The sequence below is a fragment of the Gekko japonicus genome, unplaced genomic scaffold, assembly GCF_001447785.1.
Source record: "Gekko japonicus isolate JY-2015 unplaced genomic scaffold, Gekko_japonicus_V1.1 scaffold843, whole genome shotgun sequence".
Classification (NCBI taxonomy): Eukaryota; Metazoa; Chordata; class Lepidosauria; order Squamata; family Gekkonidae; genus Gekko; species Gekko japonicus.
Window position 1 is genome coordinate 733,224 of NW_015160236.1, and position 15,912 is coordinate 749,135.

The window sequence follows — 15,912 nt, forward strand, 5'->3', positions numbered from 1 at the left end:
TTTGCTGGGCCATATCCAATATTCTGTCCAACCCCCCCCCCCAGCTCTCTAACCTTAGCAAAAGTGGAGGACTTTATAGCCACAAAGAATATAATGCAGAGGTTTATTTTAGCTCCCATATTCTCTTCCACAGACAACAAGCTCAATAATTCTCATGTAGGGGTGCCCCCTGAAAGTCCATCAACAGGTTAATGGTTACTCACTTTCCTCCTGGCTTCTGCTCTCTGGAAGCTCTCGTGCTGTATAAAAATGATAGCTGCGAGGACCCGAGAGGACAAGGCCTGTTCAGTTTTCAATATCTGTATAGCCCGCTCCAGAGTCATCTCCTCTTCTGGACTCCTGGGTGATCAAACACAGGAACTTAGTTACTTGACAGCAGAGATGTGCAACTAAACTAATCTGTAAATAACTCTGCTGCCTCGGAGAACAACAGGAGAGTCTTGTGGCACCTCAGAGACAAACAAGCTTATCAGTGGCATAAGATTCCGGTTTATCAGATGCATACTGTGTCAAAGCTGGGTTGACAGATTTCACACACAAGCACACAGGTATAGAGAGGAAGAACAACAGTGGGGTCAAAAGGGCAACAAAATGAGATGCAGCTTGTTTGGGCCTCTGGTTTTCTTTCCCATTGGAGTGTTAAATCAGCATAACAAACCCCGGGAAGGCTGTGTTATCACTAATGAGTCCCCCTGCGTCACTGCTCTTCCCATCTGGAATTTGTTCTCTCTTTCCTTTGATACTGCATGTTCTGCAATGGTGGATGGAGACCAAAGTATGTGTGTGTGTGAGTGTGTGTGTGTGTGTGTATGCTTCAGCCTTTCCCTTGTGCTGTTTTTCCAACCTGAAATGTCTCTGGGCGGTGCTATTTGCTACAGTGTTGGCTCCACATGCACTGGTGGGGTCTATTGAGGTTTTCCATACAGGGCAAACAGGTTGAGAAAACAGCAAGGGATAGGATAAGCCCCCACTCCCTGTTTGACAGGGTCCCAATCCAATCAGGCCAGTGCATGCCTGGGCTTAGGTTTCCGCCACACAGAACTCAAAAAACACATTTGATCCTGCAGATCTGGGGAAGACCAGAAAAGCCTGATTTGTAGTTAGGCGACCAGCAAGGATTAGGATCAGCTGCAAAACTCTATGGTAAATTTGGCCTAAAAATATAAGAGCTTTGCCCTCAAACCAGAGTGTCACTGCATGACATCACCAGTACGATGACATCATTTCCAGGCAATGTCCCGGAACGCACCCCCAATTTCCCCACCAGTGCGGCGAGAGGACCAGGCAATGCTAATCCAATGCCAGAGGTCACCCTCCAAAGTAGCCTTTTTCTCTCCAGGCGAACTGATCTCTGTCATCTGGAGAGCAATTGTAATACCAGGAGATTTCCAGGCCCTACCTGGAGGTTGGCAACCTTAAACAAGCAGAATTGGAGAAACAATTTCCAGCTCTGTGTCCATCCATATGTATATTTTCACATCTCTGTAATTCTTGTGTTTCTCATTCTTTCTGATGTTTCTAAGTCTACTGTTGGGCTGTGGATGAACTTTAAACACATAGTATAGAGGAGCAAGATGGTGGTTGCTGACCCGATCCCTAATGTCCATGCATTCAGCAGATATTGTAAAGAACCTCATGCATTTTTGGGCTTTCTGTGCTCCTGATCGCAGGGAAGAATCTACAGAGTACCCTTGAAAGTCCACTGACTTAATGGACCTGGAAGGGTGTACTCTGCTTAGGATGGCACTGTTTGTGAAGTAATTGACAAGGCTACACACATGCAGATTATTGTGTTTCAGCATTTACATGTCAACAAGGAACTTCCTGTGCCTGTAGTTTACATAATCTATTATCTTCCATGGGCTGAAAATTACTCTTATTCTCACAGCGGCATTGTGCAATGCTTCTTTTATTTCTGCAATTCCTGGGGACATGGTTTTTCTTACCAGAACTTAAACTTGCAGTTATTAAGGTATACCGATGGCAGGGACGGGTGGGTGGGGGTGGGTATTCTTGTTATCATGTGAGAACAAGTCTGTGTATTTGTCTTAAAATAGCAGCTGCATTTAATGAAGCTGTTGAATTATCCAGGTGATGTCTGCTGAAGCCCCTTGTTCATCATGCTCATGCACTCCCCTCATTCATCTTTCTTAGAGATTTTAAAAAAAAAACACCACCACATAACAAACGAAACCTGTTTAGACTGGCAAAGAACTGCAGAAGGCCATGAACTTCTCTCTGAATAGACAAACAGCTTTTGGCTGGGATGAGCTGATACTGTGTAACCTATTAAACAAGGTTGTCCAGCTGGCCAGGAATGGGATTCTAGACCAGAGGTGTCGAACTCATTTGTTACAAGGGCCAGACCTGACATAAATGTCACTTTGTTGGGCTGGACCATGTGTGCCATAAAATGTAATGCCAGGTACTGGAGATATAAACTTTATAAAGGACACAGGCAAACCCAATTAACAATATTATTTTTTACTCAAAAGACTAACAAAAGTGATTTATTCCTAGCCGAGAACCCACAAAAGCCCCAATAAATGTATTTAATGCAAAACTAGTTTCCCCCCCTAGGGATACCATAAAAGGGGGAGTACCTTACATTTCCATATATACCAGTTGCTTGCGGGCCCGGGGCCTTATGTTTGACACCCCTGTTTTAGACCAAAGCAACTGAGTCATTATTTCTTTGACTCAGTTTTTGCTGCAGTGTCATGGTATCCTATGCTCTGAATACCTCTGCTCCCTAACTCCATATATATATATAGAGGGGGGGAGGGATGTATGTGTGTATCTCTATCTCTATCTCTCTATCTAGACTCAGAATCAGATACTGTGTTTCCCTGAAAATAAGACACTGTCTTATATTTACTTTTTTTTCCCCCCTGGACATGGCTGACACTTTTGGCGAAGGAAGGCAGGGTGTGTGTGGGTGCATGCGGGGATCATAAATGCTGTAGATAAACCAACTTTTTACAATAATGACCACAAGTGAAATGACCTGTCTGATTTTTTTTGTGTGCTTGGAAGCTTACTAAGCTGAAGTGTGTCCCAGTGTTTTTGGTTTACATAAGTGCCTTCTCATTCTCTCTCTCTCCCCCCATTGCTTAAGTATCATGTTGAGGACTCTGCATCTTTAGTCTTCTGGGTTGTCCGTTGCTTGTGAATGTCACTGCTGGGAGACCACAGGATCTCTGAGTATTTATGAGGGAAATACTTTTCAAAACAGTGTATCTTGCTTGCTGCTTAGTTCAAGTAATTAGGCTTTGAAGGACTGTTTTTGAAATGATCTGCTTAAATGATCTGTGGTGGAGAGGGTATCCTATGTTTCTTAAACTTGCTTCTAAAGGTTTTAAGTTACCATTTGGTGTAGTGGTTAGGAGTATGGACTCTAATCTGAAAGAACCAGGTTTGATTCCCCTCTCTCAGCCCCAACTACCTCACAGGGTGTCTGTTTTTAAATGGTAAACTGATCTGCATGAACAAGATGGGGGGGGGGGACATTCAGATCACAGTCCTTTTAAAATTTCCTTCTGCCGTGTGCAGCCCAGAGAGAACATTGGCAAGAAATGTGCACTCTGTACATCTTCATGCTCTTCATTTTGCTGTTACTTAAAATGGTGTGGTATAGTTTCAAAGGGACAATTAACTGGAATGTGTAAAAGGAATGACAGGATTGCCCATTGGAAACAATGGGAGAGGCTTGAAGGCCTATTGGAGATAATGGGAGCCAGGAATTCCACTCCATTGAAATACATTGCAGCACAAAAAAAGCTGCAAAGAAAATGTGGAATGGTTTTTCCATTAAGGGGCGTGGGGGGCTTGTACGTGAGAGTCCTTGCTAATCCTTGTTTGATTTTCATAATGAGCTGCATTGTCAGGGGGTGTGGCCTAATATACTAATAAGTTTCTGCTGTTGGGTGTGGCCTATTGTGCTAATTAGTTCCTGCTGGGCTTTTTCTACAAAAAAAGCCCTGCAACAAGTAATTAGGTTGTGGGACTCACTGCCAGTGGATATGGTGAAGGCAGCCAGCACAGATGGCCTTAAAGGAGGATTCCACAAATTCATGGAGGAGAGGTCTATCAGTAGCCACTATCCACGATGTCAAAAGAACCTTCACACTCAGAGACCTTAGCCTCTGAATACCAGTTCTAAGAGGCAGTGTCAAGGAAATGTCTTGGCTTCTGTGCCTTGTTGATTAGCCCTACGAGGGCAACTGGTTGGCTATCGTGTGAGTTAGGATGCTGGAGGAGATGGACCGTGGTCTGATTCAGCAAAGGTCTTCTTATGTTTGTGCTTAGAAGTACATGGTGTTGACAGTACAAGGTGCTCATAATGACTATATATGTTGATAACAGTAGCATGCAGCTAAAACTTACCCTAGCTGACACTTGCCACTGGCTACTCTTTCTTGCTCTATGAGACCACTTCCTGCTGCAGCTGCCATAGCTGCTGTCATGGCCATCCTCCTCCCGCCTGTCTCAGCAGTAGCACTGGTGACTGAAGCCGGCTGAGAGGCCTCCCTCGTGTTCTGCGTCCGGTAAGCACTCTGATGCCAGCTTGACCTCATTGACTGTCTGTATTGAGATCCCGCTTGGGAAGCCATGGGTGACCTGACTTGTCCCACAGCAGCATCAGAATTCTGGTAACTATCTCTATCCAAAAGGTTGGTCATGCTCCGACTGCTCCTGATTTGTTGATAGAGCGGCACTCCTGGGCTGGTAGGGACACTGTCAACCACCGTGTCATTGACAGGCCCCACATAGAAATGCCTTTGAAAGGTGCTTCCTCTGTTTAGAAGGCTGTGGCTCCCATAGCCACCAGCCTCGGAGCGAGCGTATCTTGGTGGCACAATACCAGACCGCCTGATATCTCCAGGCCTTAGAGTTAGACCTCTGTTGTACTGAAGGCCATTCTGCAGATAAGCCAACTTGTCGGGAACATCCGGAGAAACCTCTAATCTCTTCAGGGGCTGTCTTTGAGACCTCTCTTCTATGGACTTGTATGAACTATATTGCATGCTTCGAGGACCCCAGCCATTTTCATAACTAACTGGGGAGCTTTTCTGTAAAAACAAAAACAGAAAGAACACCAGTCAACAGGAAGGTCACAGAATGGAGGAAAACTTTGGGGAAACCCCCGCCCCCCCGTAATTCAGTTCAGTCCTGTCCACAGAAATCAGACCATGGAGTGGTACCACTGGATGTCACCACAGCTTTCTTCCTTATCAGGTTACACCAGTGCCTATTAGTTAATGCTCTTCGTACATCCTGTGTTAAAACCAGAGAACTCACTACAAGATGAGATCCTTACAGTGAAGCACTGAACGATCCACATAAGCACACACATCCACATAAGCAGAGGCGGCAGCAGCACCCCCACTGAGATGTAAATGGGAGTTCCTAGTGGCTGCTGAGAATCTCCCTTGGAGATTCAAAGTCAGAAAGCAAACTGAATTTGAGAAAAAAGGAGAAAAGAGTGCAAGGTCCTTTAGTGTGAGCTAGCTTTCAGTGGCTCGGTCTGTTTCTTCACTTAGTTTAGTGTTCTCCACCTTATGTCACAATGTAATGTGACTTGCAATATAATTAAAACATCCCATTATAAAAAAAACGCAACACTGTCTAAACTTAAATATTTGTACACAGATAAAATCAACAGAAATGGGGAAGCTTCCCACAAATGTTACCACTTATATCCCCCCCCCCAAAGTGAGAAAAGATGTTGCATTAAGAATTTTGTAGGGAAGCATACAACTCCTTGGGCCACCACAAAAAGGCCCTGCTCCCCTCCAGTAAATTCCACCCATATTACCCTAACTCTTAACAAGTGGAAGGAATCAGCCAGGATGATGGATGTGTCTTATGCTGGTTTGGGTCCCACCTACATTTCTACAGGTGCAAGGAAGCGGATGATTTTCACTGATTCCCCTCCTCCCGCAGGAGAACTCCAATCTCCGAAGCGATACCTGGGGATTCCCTGTACCCCCAGGAGCAGCATTTTGGGGTGTGTTTTGGGCTGCTGCAGGAAGGAGGAACTGGTAAAAACCACCCATCTTTGTGCCTGCAGAAATCTAGGTGGGGTTCAAACCAATATATGCAGCAGAGAGCTTTGAAGCCCAGGTCAGTCATTTGAACTGAAAGGAAGCGAAAGAGGGACACAGAAGACGCAATTCTGGTTAGACACGTTCCCACATCCTCAGAGCAGGTCGTACATTGTACTAATTCCCAGTGTAGCCTTACAGTAAGCACCAGTTAAGCAGGTTTGTGTATCTGTGTGAGTTGGCTGCAGGGTTCTCCCCAAGCGTTTGAGTGTCCTAAATAGGGGCTGGAGTCTTTCTTCTCCTAGCACATCAGCCCTTGCTCTAGCACCACCAGATTCTTCTCCCATCTTTCTGAGGTCTGTGCCTCTGCACAGCTCCCTTCCCTTTTCCTGATTATCAACTGCATTTGCATTTTGCCACTTGAACAAATGGAGGACAGAGGTGGGACTAATGGGCAAAATCCTGCCTGGTTCCATAGTAGCTTGAACAGGGCTATGCGGCTGAAGACAAGACTGCCCAGTCGACCCAGATCAATTTCACGAGTGAGCAGAGACTTGAAATCCAGCCCTTCTGACTGGCCAGCTGTCCACCTCCATTTCAACTTGCTTTCCCAACTCTTAATAAAGATTTTACATCCTTTGTTTATTATATTGCTGTCCCATACTTCCTCCAAGGAATTCAGGAGCCAAGGTTGGCATAAATGTTCCTGTTAGACAGAGTTAGGATGACAGAGAATGGTGAGCCAAGGCCACCCACTGAGGTTCATGTTGAGCAGGGCTGCCAGCCCCCAGGTGGTGGAAAAGGAAACAAACAACCGTGATATATTATGGCACAAAAGTCTCCAAAGACTAGGCATTTCTTTTTCCAATATTCAATTTACTGGATGCAATTCAAACGCCATCTGAATATTGAATATTGGAAAAAGAAATTTCTAGTCTTTGGAGACTTTTGTGCCATAATATATCACGGTTGTTTGTTTCCTTTTCCACTTCCTTCCCATGATCTCTCTCCTTGGTTTGCAGCCCCAGGTGGTGCCTGGAGACCCCCTCCCCAATTACAACTGATCTCCAGACGACAGTTCCCCTCGAGAAAATGACTGCTAAGGAGGGTAGACTCCATGGTATTATACCGCACTGAGCTCCCTCCCTTCCCTTCCTCTCCCCAAACCCCATCTTACCCAGGCTTCACCCCCAAAATCTCTAGGAATTTCCCAATGTGGACTTGTCAATCCTAAGGGTGCAGAGGCATTTGAATCGGTCTCTCCCCTAGGCCTGGTCTGAAACTCCAACTACTATACCAAAGAGCCAGTTTGGTGTCGTGGTTAAGTGCACGGACTCTAATCTGGGAGAACTGGGTTTGATTCACAGTTATCACAACTGCATCTACTGGTGGTGCTACTACTAACAACTGATTGTCATGGTGGAAGTCCTAAGCCATAGGTCCCTGTGACTACTGCCTGGCCCAGTCCCTCCCCTCTCTTCTACAACTGAAGCAGACCAATAGAATCTTAGGTAATATCAAAAATGCTAGCACTTTAATATTGTTGACTTTAACACTGTTTTATATTATTGTCTTATTTATTAATGTAATGAACTGTGTTTTATCTTGTGTACATTTTATTGTGTTGTGAGCTGCCCTGAGCCAGCCTAGGCTGGAATGGGCGGGATAGAAATCAACAAAAATAAAAAAATAAATCCCCCACTCCTTCAGTTGCAGCTGCTGGATGACCTTGGGCAAGCCATAGTTCTGTCAGAGCTGTCCTTGAAAGGGCAGTAATTGGAAGAGCTCTCTCAGCCCCGCCTACCTCACAGGGTGTCTGTTGTGGGGAGGGGAAGGGAAAGGAGTTTGTAAGCCGTGCTGAGACTCCGAGTGAAGGGCGGGGTAGAAATCCAATCTCGTCTTCTTCTTCTAGGAGGAGGGCCCGTTGTGGCAATAAGTGCAACGATCTCTAGAAGAGGGCCTGGGCAAGCGCATCATTGTGGAGCAGGCCAGCTATGCATGGGCACAAGTGTCCGATAGAAGGCCAGAATGTGACTAGTTCTCACAAAGCTGAATTTCTTTACAAGCAGCCAAACAGCTTGGCAGGCATTTCAGTTTTCTTAAACAAATCTTGTCTTGGGTTTTCCTTTAGTAACTTGAATTAGTTTCCCATTCAAACTCCCGAAATACCTGTGCTTTGCTGTAACCTAGCATTAAAATTTCACGAACCAGTTTTTTTTTAATTCTGTGGCAGGAAAACACAGAGGAACATTATTAGGCAGGTGCAGGGTACTCCATTGATAGTGGAGAAAGGGGCAAAGCAAAGCAAGTAATTAGATAAATTCAGACACTGTAATTAAAACCTGGCTTGTACTTAACAACCAAACGAGATGGTTTCAGTCTTCAGGGCCCATAATGTGTCTGACGAATATAAACAAAGGCAGAATTCCTCTTGGCTCATGTAAAATCAAAAGCCCCAGTGTCTGAAATGAGGATTAGGTTCTTTCCTGGCACAGATGTTGTGTGTAACAGTTGCTAGCTCTTTTGAACAAATTTGGTTTCTGGTTGGGATTGTGTTATAAAGCAAAACAGTGATTAACTTCTGTTCATGGAGTCGTAACACTTTACTGCGTATGGTCATCAACCCCAAAATATAACAAAAACCCAGTAGACATGCTCAGAACGGAACCTAATTAAATACCGGGGGCGTGCATTTGTCTCCTAATCATCTTTTTTCTTTAAAAAACGCCCAAAATGAAAACCAATTTCTTTAGCCTGAGGAGTGAAAAAGAATGAGGAAATAACAACAAATGAATGCCATTCATTGCTTGCTGCCTTGTCCCCAAATTTCCATCTTCTTTTCCCTTCTTTTGTCTTCTCTACACCTTCCCTGACTGTATTGTGGGCTGGGGTTGTTCGTCCTGGTGCTGTGATGCCAGCCCCCAGGTGGGACCTGGGGATCCCTCGGAATCACAGCTGTTCTCCACACTACAGAGATCAGTTCCCTGGAGAAAATGGATGCTTTGGAGGGTGGGCTCTATGGCATTGTACCCCACTGAGGTCCTCCCCAGGCTCCATCCCCCAAATCTCCAGGAGTTTCCCAACCTGGAGCTGGCAACCCTACACCCCCCACTCCCCATCTGTGGCCAGGAAGGACTCGGTAACCCTACAGGAAGCCGATGGATGGGTGGGAGACTCTCTCTGTTCTCTTGCTACTTCAGACTTCCCCTCTCGGACACAATATGAGGCAACTTCACCGTTCTGCGTACAATAGGATGTAATTCTCAGAAGGCCTGCCTAATATCTAACTGGCTCCTTGAGGACTAGATGCCCCAGGGCCCACAGTGCCTCAGACGCCTCAGGAAATGCATCCTAGAGAGAGGCAAAAGATGAAGAGAGAGAAATTCTCCCTGCTGTTCATTAACTGGTTGACTGGGAAGCTTCCCGCTTGTCCAGCCGTGGCGTGGTGCAGCAGCCCAGGAAGAAGTGGGGGAGGAGGGTGGGAGAGCACAAAGGAGGAGGCGATGGAGGTGTTTCCATTTAAAACAAAGGAGAACAAATTGCACAGAGACAAAAACGGGCAAATTTCTTGAAAACGAAATATTGAAACCTCTGTGAAAACCTCAGACACAATAAACCCCTTCATCTGATCTCTCTCTCTCTCTCCTTGCATCTGTGCATCTCTTTAGCATTCCTCACCTGATGAGACTGATAATACAAAGTTCTCCCAGCAGGTCGTGAAGCAAAATCCGTTTCAACCGTATCTAGATTATACACATATTCTGGAACACTAGAGGTCCGGTGCAGGCTCCCTGTACAAAGGGACAAGAAACATAATTACAGCCAGGTTTTAATTAGATGAAGGAGAAATGTTCAAACCATCGATTTGCAGAATAGGGAGACCAGACATTTGAGGTAACTTTGCCACTGGGGTTATCACATTTCTGTAGAAGCAAGGCTTTTGGATCAATACAGCACAAAGAACTGGGGGGAAAATAACAAGAGTCATGTGCCAAGACGAGAAAACGTTTGGATAGGGTTGCCAGCTCTGGGTTGGGAAATACCAGGAAATTTTGGGGGTGGCGCTGGGGGAGGGGGGGGTTTGGGAAGGGACCTCAGCAGGGTACAGCGCCACCCTCCAAGGTAGCCACTTTCTCCAGTGGAACTGATCTTTGTTGTAGGGTTCTCCAGGGGAACTGTCATAGTGGGAGATCTCCAGATGCCCCCTGGAGGTTGGCAACCCTACTTTTAGGTTGCTAGCTCTGGGCTGAGAAATACCTGGAGATTTTGGGTGTGGAGCCTGAGGAGGGCAGGGACTTCAATAGGGCATAACGCTATAGAGCCCACCTTCCAAAGCGGCCTTTTTCTCCAGGTAAACTCATCTCTGTCACCTGGAGATCAGTTGTAATCCCAGGAGATCTCCAGCCACCACCTGGAGATTGACAGCTCTAGGGAGTACACTCCACTCTATTGTTTCCCAGACTTTTGATAACCAAGGTGCACTTTTTCTCTAGAGGAGAACTGAAGCACACTTTACTCTTAGACTCTACAGAGTGTATGAGAGTAAGAACCCTCTGCATTAACGAACATACTGAGCCTCCTTCCAATAAGAACGGATTACTCAGGACAGTGAATTGGGCAGAAAGTTAGGTTTTCATCCGTTCCAGCTGCATGCTGTCAGTTCTCTGGAAAACACCATGAGCGGGAATTGCTTATCTACCACCTGATGGTACGAGGTCCTCAAGATCCAACCCAGCTGAGAGTCTGGGATACAAGTGCTTTCAATAAGCACATCAATGCAAATAGCAAAAGCACCCCTCCCCTCGAATTAGAAAGAGGTGCTGGTTGGAGGGGGGAGGGAGATGCTATTAATATATATTCATGAAAGCCCTTCCCAAACCACTGGTAAGTTTTGGAACCATTGTGGGAAGAAATACCAGTTTAAAAAATCTTTTCTGTTACAAAATAGGTAGCTATAGAAGCAAATGAAAGAACACACACAAAAAAAGATACACAGAAGGAGAATTCAGAAGGAAAAAAGGTACAAACCATGTTGCTCAGTTTTTGTTTTCAGTGTTATTAGTTCATATATTATACAAGAGAGGGATCTGGGAGGGCTTGAGGGGGAGGGGAAATCTCACCAGCTGGTCCCCGTTTCCCCCTCTGTTGCTTCAGCTCCACTTCCCCAGCCCCTCCCCCTTTTCTCAGGTTCTTCTTCCCACCCACTTCCTCTTTTTTCCTCCATCTTGCTCACCTACCCAACTTCCCCCCATATCCGTTTCCTCCTGCCCTACTGACTCTATGTCCTGCTCTGTCCTCCCGCCCCACTAGTTCTCTTCCAGCTTCCTCTTGCTCCATTTGCCTTCTCTCCTCTGCACGGCTGTTATGTCTCACTGGGTTGGCAAGGCAACACTTCACAATGGCGGATGCCCTGTGAGATCTCGCAACGTATTCTTCCAAGATCTTGGCTGTGATGGAACTCCGTGTGCAAATATCATGTGTTCATTTTGAATAGCAGGCTACGAGGACATGCAGCAGGAGCGGCGACGGTGGCGGCGGCATGACCCTGGCGACCAGCGTGCGTGCGCGGCGGAGGCTAGACAGAGGCGGAGTCGTGGTGCATGGTGGCGTGGAGACACAGCGCGGTGGAGCCAGCGGGACGGAGCCGGAACTGCGGCTGGTGCGTTGCCGAACACTGGATGAAGCCCACCAGGAGGAGCCGCGGATTAAGATCTCTTCCGGGCGCCAGGAGGTGAAGCGCCGAAGAGCCTGCCAGGAACTAATACAACAACTAAGCCAGGAACTGAACAACAACTGAGCCCGCTGCCTGGGTGCTGGTAGGTTATCCCCCCCCCCATACAAAAAATGTGGCCCTAGTTAGGTATAAAGTTATATGTAAACCGCTCAGAGACCCTTAGGGGTCAGAGCGGTATATAAGCAGAAAATTAAATAAATAAATAAATAAATAAATAAATCCCTACATTGTTATTTTAATTCCCCCCCCTGCAAGTCATGGGGCTTAGAAGTAGGGCTGCCAGGTGCCCCCCCAGCCTCCAGTCGGGGGGGGGGGGTGGGGGTTTCGGTGAGCTGTAATTCTGGGGGACGTCCCTCCTGGAGGCTGGTATCCCTACCTAGGAGTCCATGGTACTAGTTCTGGAAATAACAACACTAACTGATTGAGAATGTATGGGCAGTTTCTTCAGAGTTCAGCTAGCCAGGCTTGAGAGATTATGACTGGGATCTCCTGCCTAAAGCAGCAGTGAATAGGGCTGTCAACTCTGGCTTGGAAAATTCCTGGAGATTGGGGGTTTGGCATAACGTCACAGTCCACCGAAGCTGCCGTTTTCTCCAGGAGAACTGATCTCTGTGGTCTGCAGACCAGTTAGGATTCTAAGAAAACTTCAGGCCCCACCTGGGGGTAAGTAACGAATAAATATACACTGCAAGAAACTCTTGTAAATTAACGTGTTCTGTTCATAACTATTATTCTATAAAGTGCATTGTATGCTATTATAACATCCTTGTCAGGTACCTATATTCAGTACATTCAGTATAACAATAACATTCAGTTCATACAAAAGTTTCTTGCCGTGTATATTTATTCGTTACTTGACTCTCCTAACACTGCAGCTACACCCACCTGGAGGTAGGCAATCCTAGCCAGTGAAGGAAGGGGAGGCAGCGTGGTGTAGTGGTTAAGAGTGGCAGACTCTAATCTGGAGAACTTGGTTTCATTCCCCGCTCCTCCACATGAAGCCTCCTGGGTGATGACGTTTGGGCCAGTCACAGGTTCTCTCGGAATTCTCTCAGCCCCACCAACCTCACAAGGTGACTGTTGTGGGGAGAGGAAGGGAAGGTGATTGTAAACTGCTTTGAGACTCCTTAAGGTAGAGAAACGTGGGGTATAAAAACCAACTCTTCTTCTTCTACTTTCCCCTAGCATGGGCTCCCAACATGAAACACCCTCACTGTTGTTCGCCCAGTGAACAAAGATATCAATGAGCAATTTTTTAAAATTGAATTGGATTTATTAGTCGAAGAAGAGTTGGTTTTAGAAGAGTTGGTTTTTATACCCCACACTTCAATACCCAAAGGAGTCTCAGAGCGGCTTAAATTCTTCTTTGCTTCTTCTCCCCACAACAGACACCCTGTGAGGTAGGTGGGACTGAGAGAGCTCTGAGAGAACTGCTCTTGACAGAACAGCTCTGAGAGAACTGTGACTGACCCAAGGTCACCCAGCTGGTTTCATGTGGACAGGTGGAGAATTGAACCCAGTTCTCCAGATTAGAGTCCGTCACTCTTAGCCACTACACCAAACTGGTGAGTAAGGTGAGTAATAATAAAAGCTGCAACCTCGAGAACAGTGAGCTGCACGAAAATCCTAGAGGAAGTGGCAGGGTGTTCACTTAGATGCGTGTGCCAGAATGCAAGATTATGCTAACCACAGGTGAGCTTTCTCAATTGTAGAAATTGTTCAGGTAGGAGTACAATTGCCCACACTCATGTAGCTGGCACAGCAGGGCTCTGCTTGCCTTGATAAACCACCACTTATCTGTTCATACCTTAGCAGCTGATTCTCCCCTCTCCTTTCCCAGGCTCTAATCTCACAGGAAGAAATCGGAGCAAACAATACTTTGCTAATCCTGCTCAACAATGCTAAGAGGATACCCACTTGAAAAGTCACCAACCATCAAATTCTATAGATTAGGGCGACACAGCATGTGGAGGAAACTGGTGGTTAATCAAATGGCTCGTCCATATTTGGAAAGTTAAGTAGCTCCATCAAATAGGTTGACTCAGGAGGGTAGCCGTGTTGGTCTGAAGCAGCAAAACAAAGTTTGAGTCCAGTGGAGGGAGAGGCACGGAGCACATTTTTTCAAACCACAGATGTTCTTGGAAGGTCAAGTTGTTATAGCTGTTGTCTTATCTCCTTGGTTACAATCTTATTTCAGTTCTAATTTAGATATTCTCCCAGGCTGTCTTTGGTTCCCTGCAGATCAGGTCCCCCGTTGATTAAAATGGATTATTGTCTACGTAATAGTGTTTGAAACCCCCAAGCTGGGAGCAGCTGCCCTAGATAGAAGTGAAAGGGTTCAAGAGGTTACTTTGTTAAGAGGTGATTTAGCAAAGTGGTTGTAATTTCCCCCTTTATTACTTATTCCTGGGGTAATGGGCTGTGCAATTCTATGGGCAGCTACAGCTTGATCAGTCCTGCTGTAATACACAGTTACTACCACCTAGCTGTAGCTAGGTAGAAATTCAAAGCACGAACTGACTGACACTGTCCACCACTGCTAAAGGAAGAGAAATAGGTCTGGATTATGTTCCACAATCCCTGCCACCAGGGGTCGTTTCGTAGAAAAAGAGCTAGGGGAACTCATTAGCATAACTCATTAGCATATGCCACACGCCCTGACATCACCGGAAATGTGTCATAAGGCCACACACCCCGCCCCCAACGGTCCCGGCCGCCACTGCCGGCCTTGCAGCTTCACTGCCAAGCCCCATGAGGGGCCCGGTGGTGGACCTGCAAGGCCGGCAGGAGTGCAAGGAAGCCCCACGAAGGCCCTCCCTGGCCCCAGGCAGGCAGGGGTGGGGAGAGGCAGGGAGGAAGCAACTTACCCTCCCTCTTCTCCTGCCTCCTCCTGGCTGAATCGGGGCGGCCGGAAGCACGGGGCGGGGCTTCGTCATGTGCCCTGCCCCCGTACCTCACCCGGGGGAACTGCGATCCCCCGCGATCCCCCCCGAAATGACCTCTGCCTGCCACGCTGCGCCTACATAAAGGCCCTTTACTGCCTATTACTGCCACCACCTTGGGGACTCTGATGCCTAACTGATGGAAAACCATTCAAACACCGTTCACTTGAAACTGCATGCAAATAATGAATGTGATTGCACAGGACTTTTGCAGTGACAGTGGGCAATCACTGTAAACAAAGTCCGCTTGATTTTCCGAGATCTTGGATGCAAAAATTAAAATCATGCCTAGGTTAGAGAATGGCAAAACAAGAAGGCAGGTTTGTTATCAGAAAGGAACAGTCTTGTGCACGAATGCACTGAAACCTTGTCTGTTGTATTCCTGTCTTGCAAATGATTAGCATATGGAGTTTGCCTTGCAAACACTGACAGAGAAGAGTGCTTTTGTTGCAAAGACATTTGTGCCATTGCCAGGGTCAGATTAGAAGGCGATAACACTTTGAATGTTTTGCGGAGGACCTGTTGTTAATTGAGATCTCAGGTTAAGTCTGCACAGCATAGAATTAAAAGTGTTCATTACCTTCATCACAGTGGAAAACTCACTTTCTTATTGCAAGAACTCAGAGCTGTCCCTTGAGAAGCAATGCCTCCCCACCCCCAATAGTAAATCAGCTGTTGATTGTATCGTAGGGGGCCTGCTTACAGTTCCAGAAGGGTAACTGTGTCAGTCTATAGTAGCCTAATAAAACAGAAGTCCAGGGGCACCTTAAACAACATTTACGTTAAGTCACAGCTCACTTCCAGAGATGCAACAATTTACTGGTCACTGGCCATGTGCAGTTCCAATCAGCACTTCTGAGCCAGTTCTGCAGTTCTGAATCAGCTTGCAAGACCCACAGTTTTCCTTATCCTGGGACTATGAACTGGGCAGGTTGGTAAGGCCCTGTCAGCTGCATCATTCTATCTGCAAAGCTGCGTAAACCATCAAGATCACCAGGAAAAGATGATCCTCATGACCGCAGTTCTAAGCCATACTCTTCTGTTACGTAAAATGGTACTCCTCTTTGGCATTGTCATGACTTGGCTAACAGGGTTAAACAAAGATGACTGGGCTACTTGGCTGCTGTCTGTGATCCACCTTGAAAAGGATCTGGAATGGCTGTTTGGCCTAGGAGGTGCCTGAAAGAGT

The 15,912-nt window shown here is 46.4% G+C and overlaps 1 protein-coding gene across 1 annotated transcript in view; it reads right to left on the minus strand.

Moving 5' to 3' along the window:
- PKP2 (plakophilin 2) overlaps positions 1 to 15,912 on the minus strand; it is an 80,759-nt gene that overhangs the window by 51,933 nt on the left and 12,914 nt on the right. Inside the window, exons 2-4 of the mRNA XM_015412890.1 lie at positions 9,726 to 9,838; positions 4,387 to 5,072; positions 204 to 339 (exon numbers count right to left, since the gene is read on the minus strand). Coding sequence (XP_015268376.1) covers positions 204 to 339; positions 4,387 to 5,072; positions 9,726 to 9,838 — 935 coding nt within the window. The remainder of the gene's footprint in view (positions 1 to 203; positions 340 to 4,386; positions 5,073 to 9,725; positions 9,839 to 15,912) is intronic.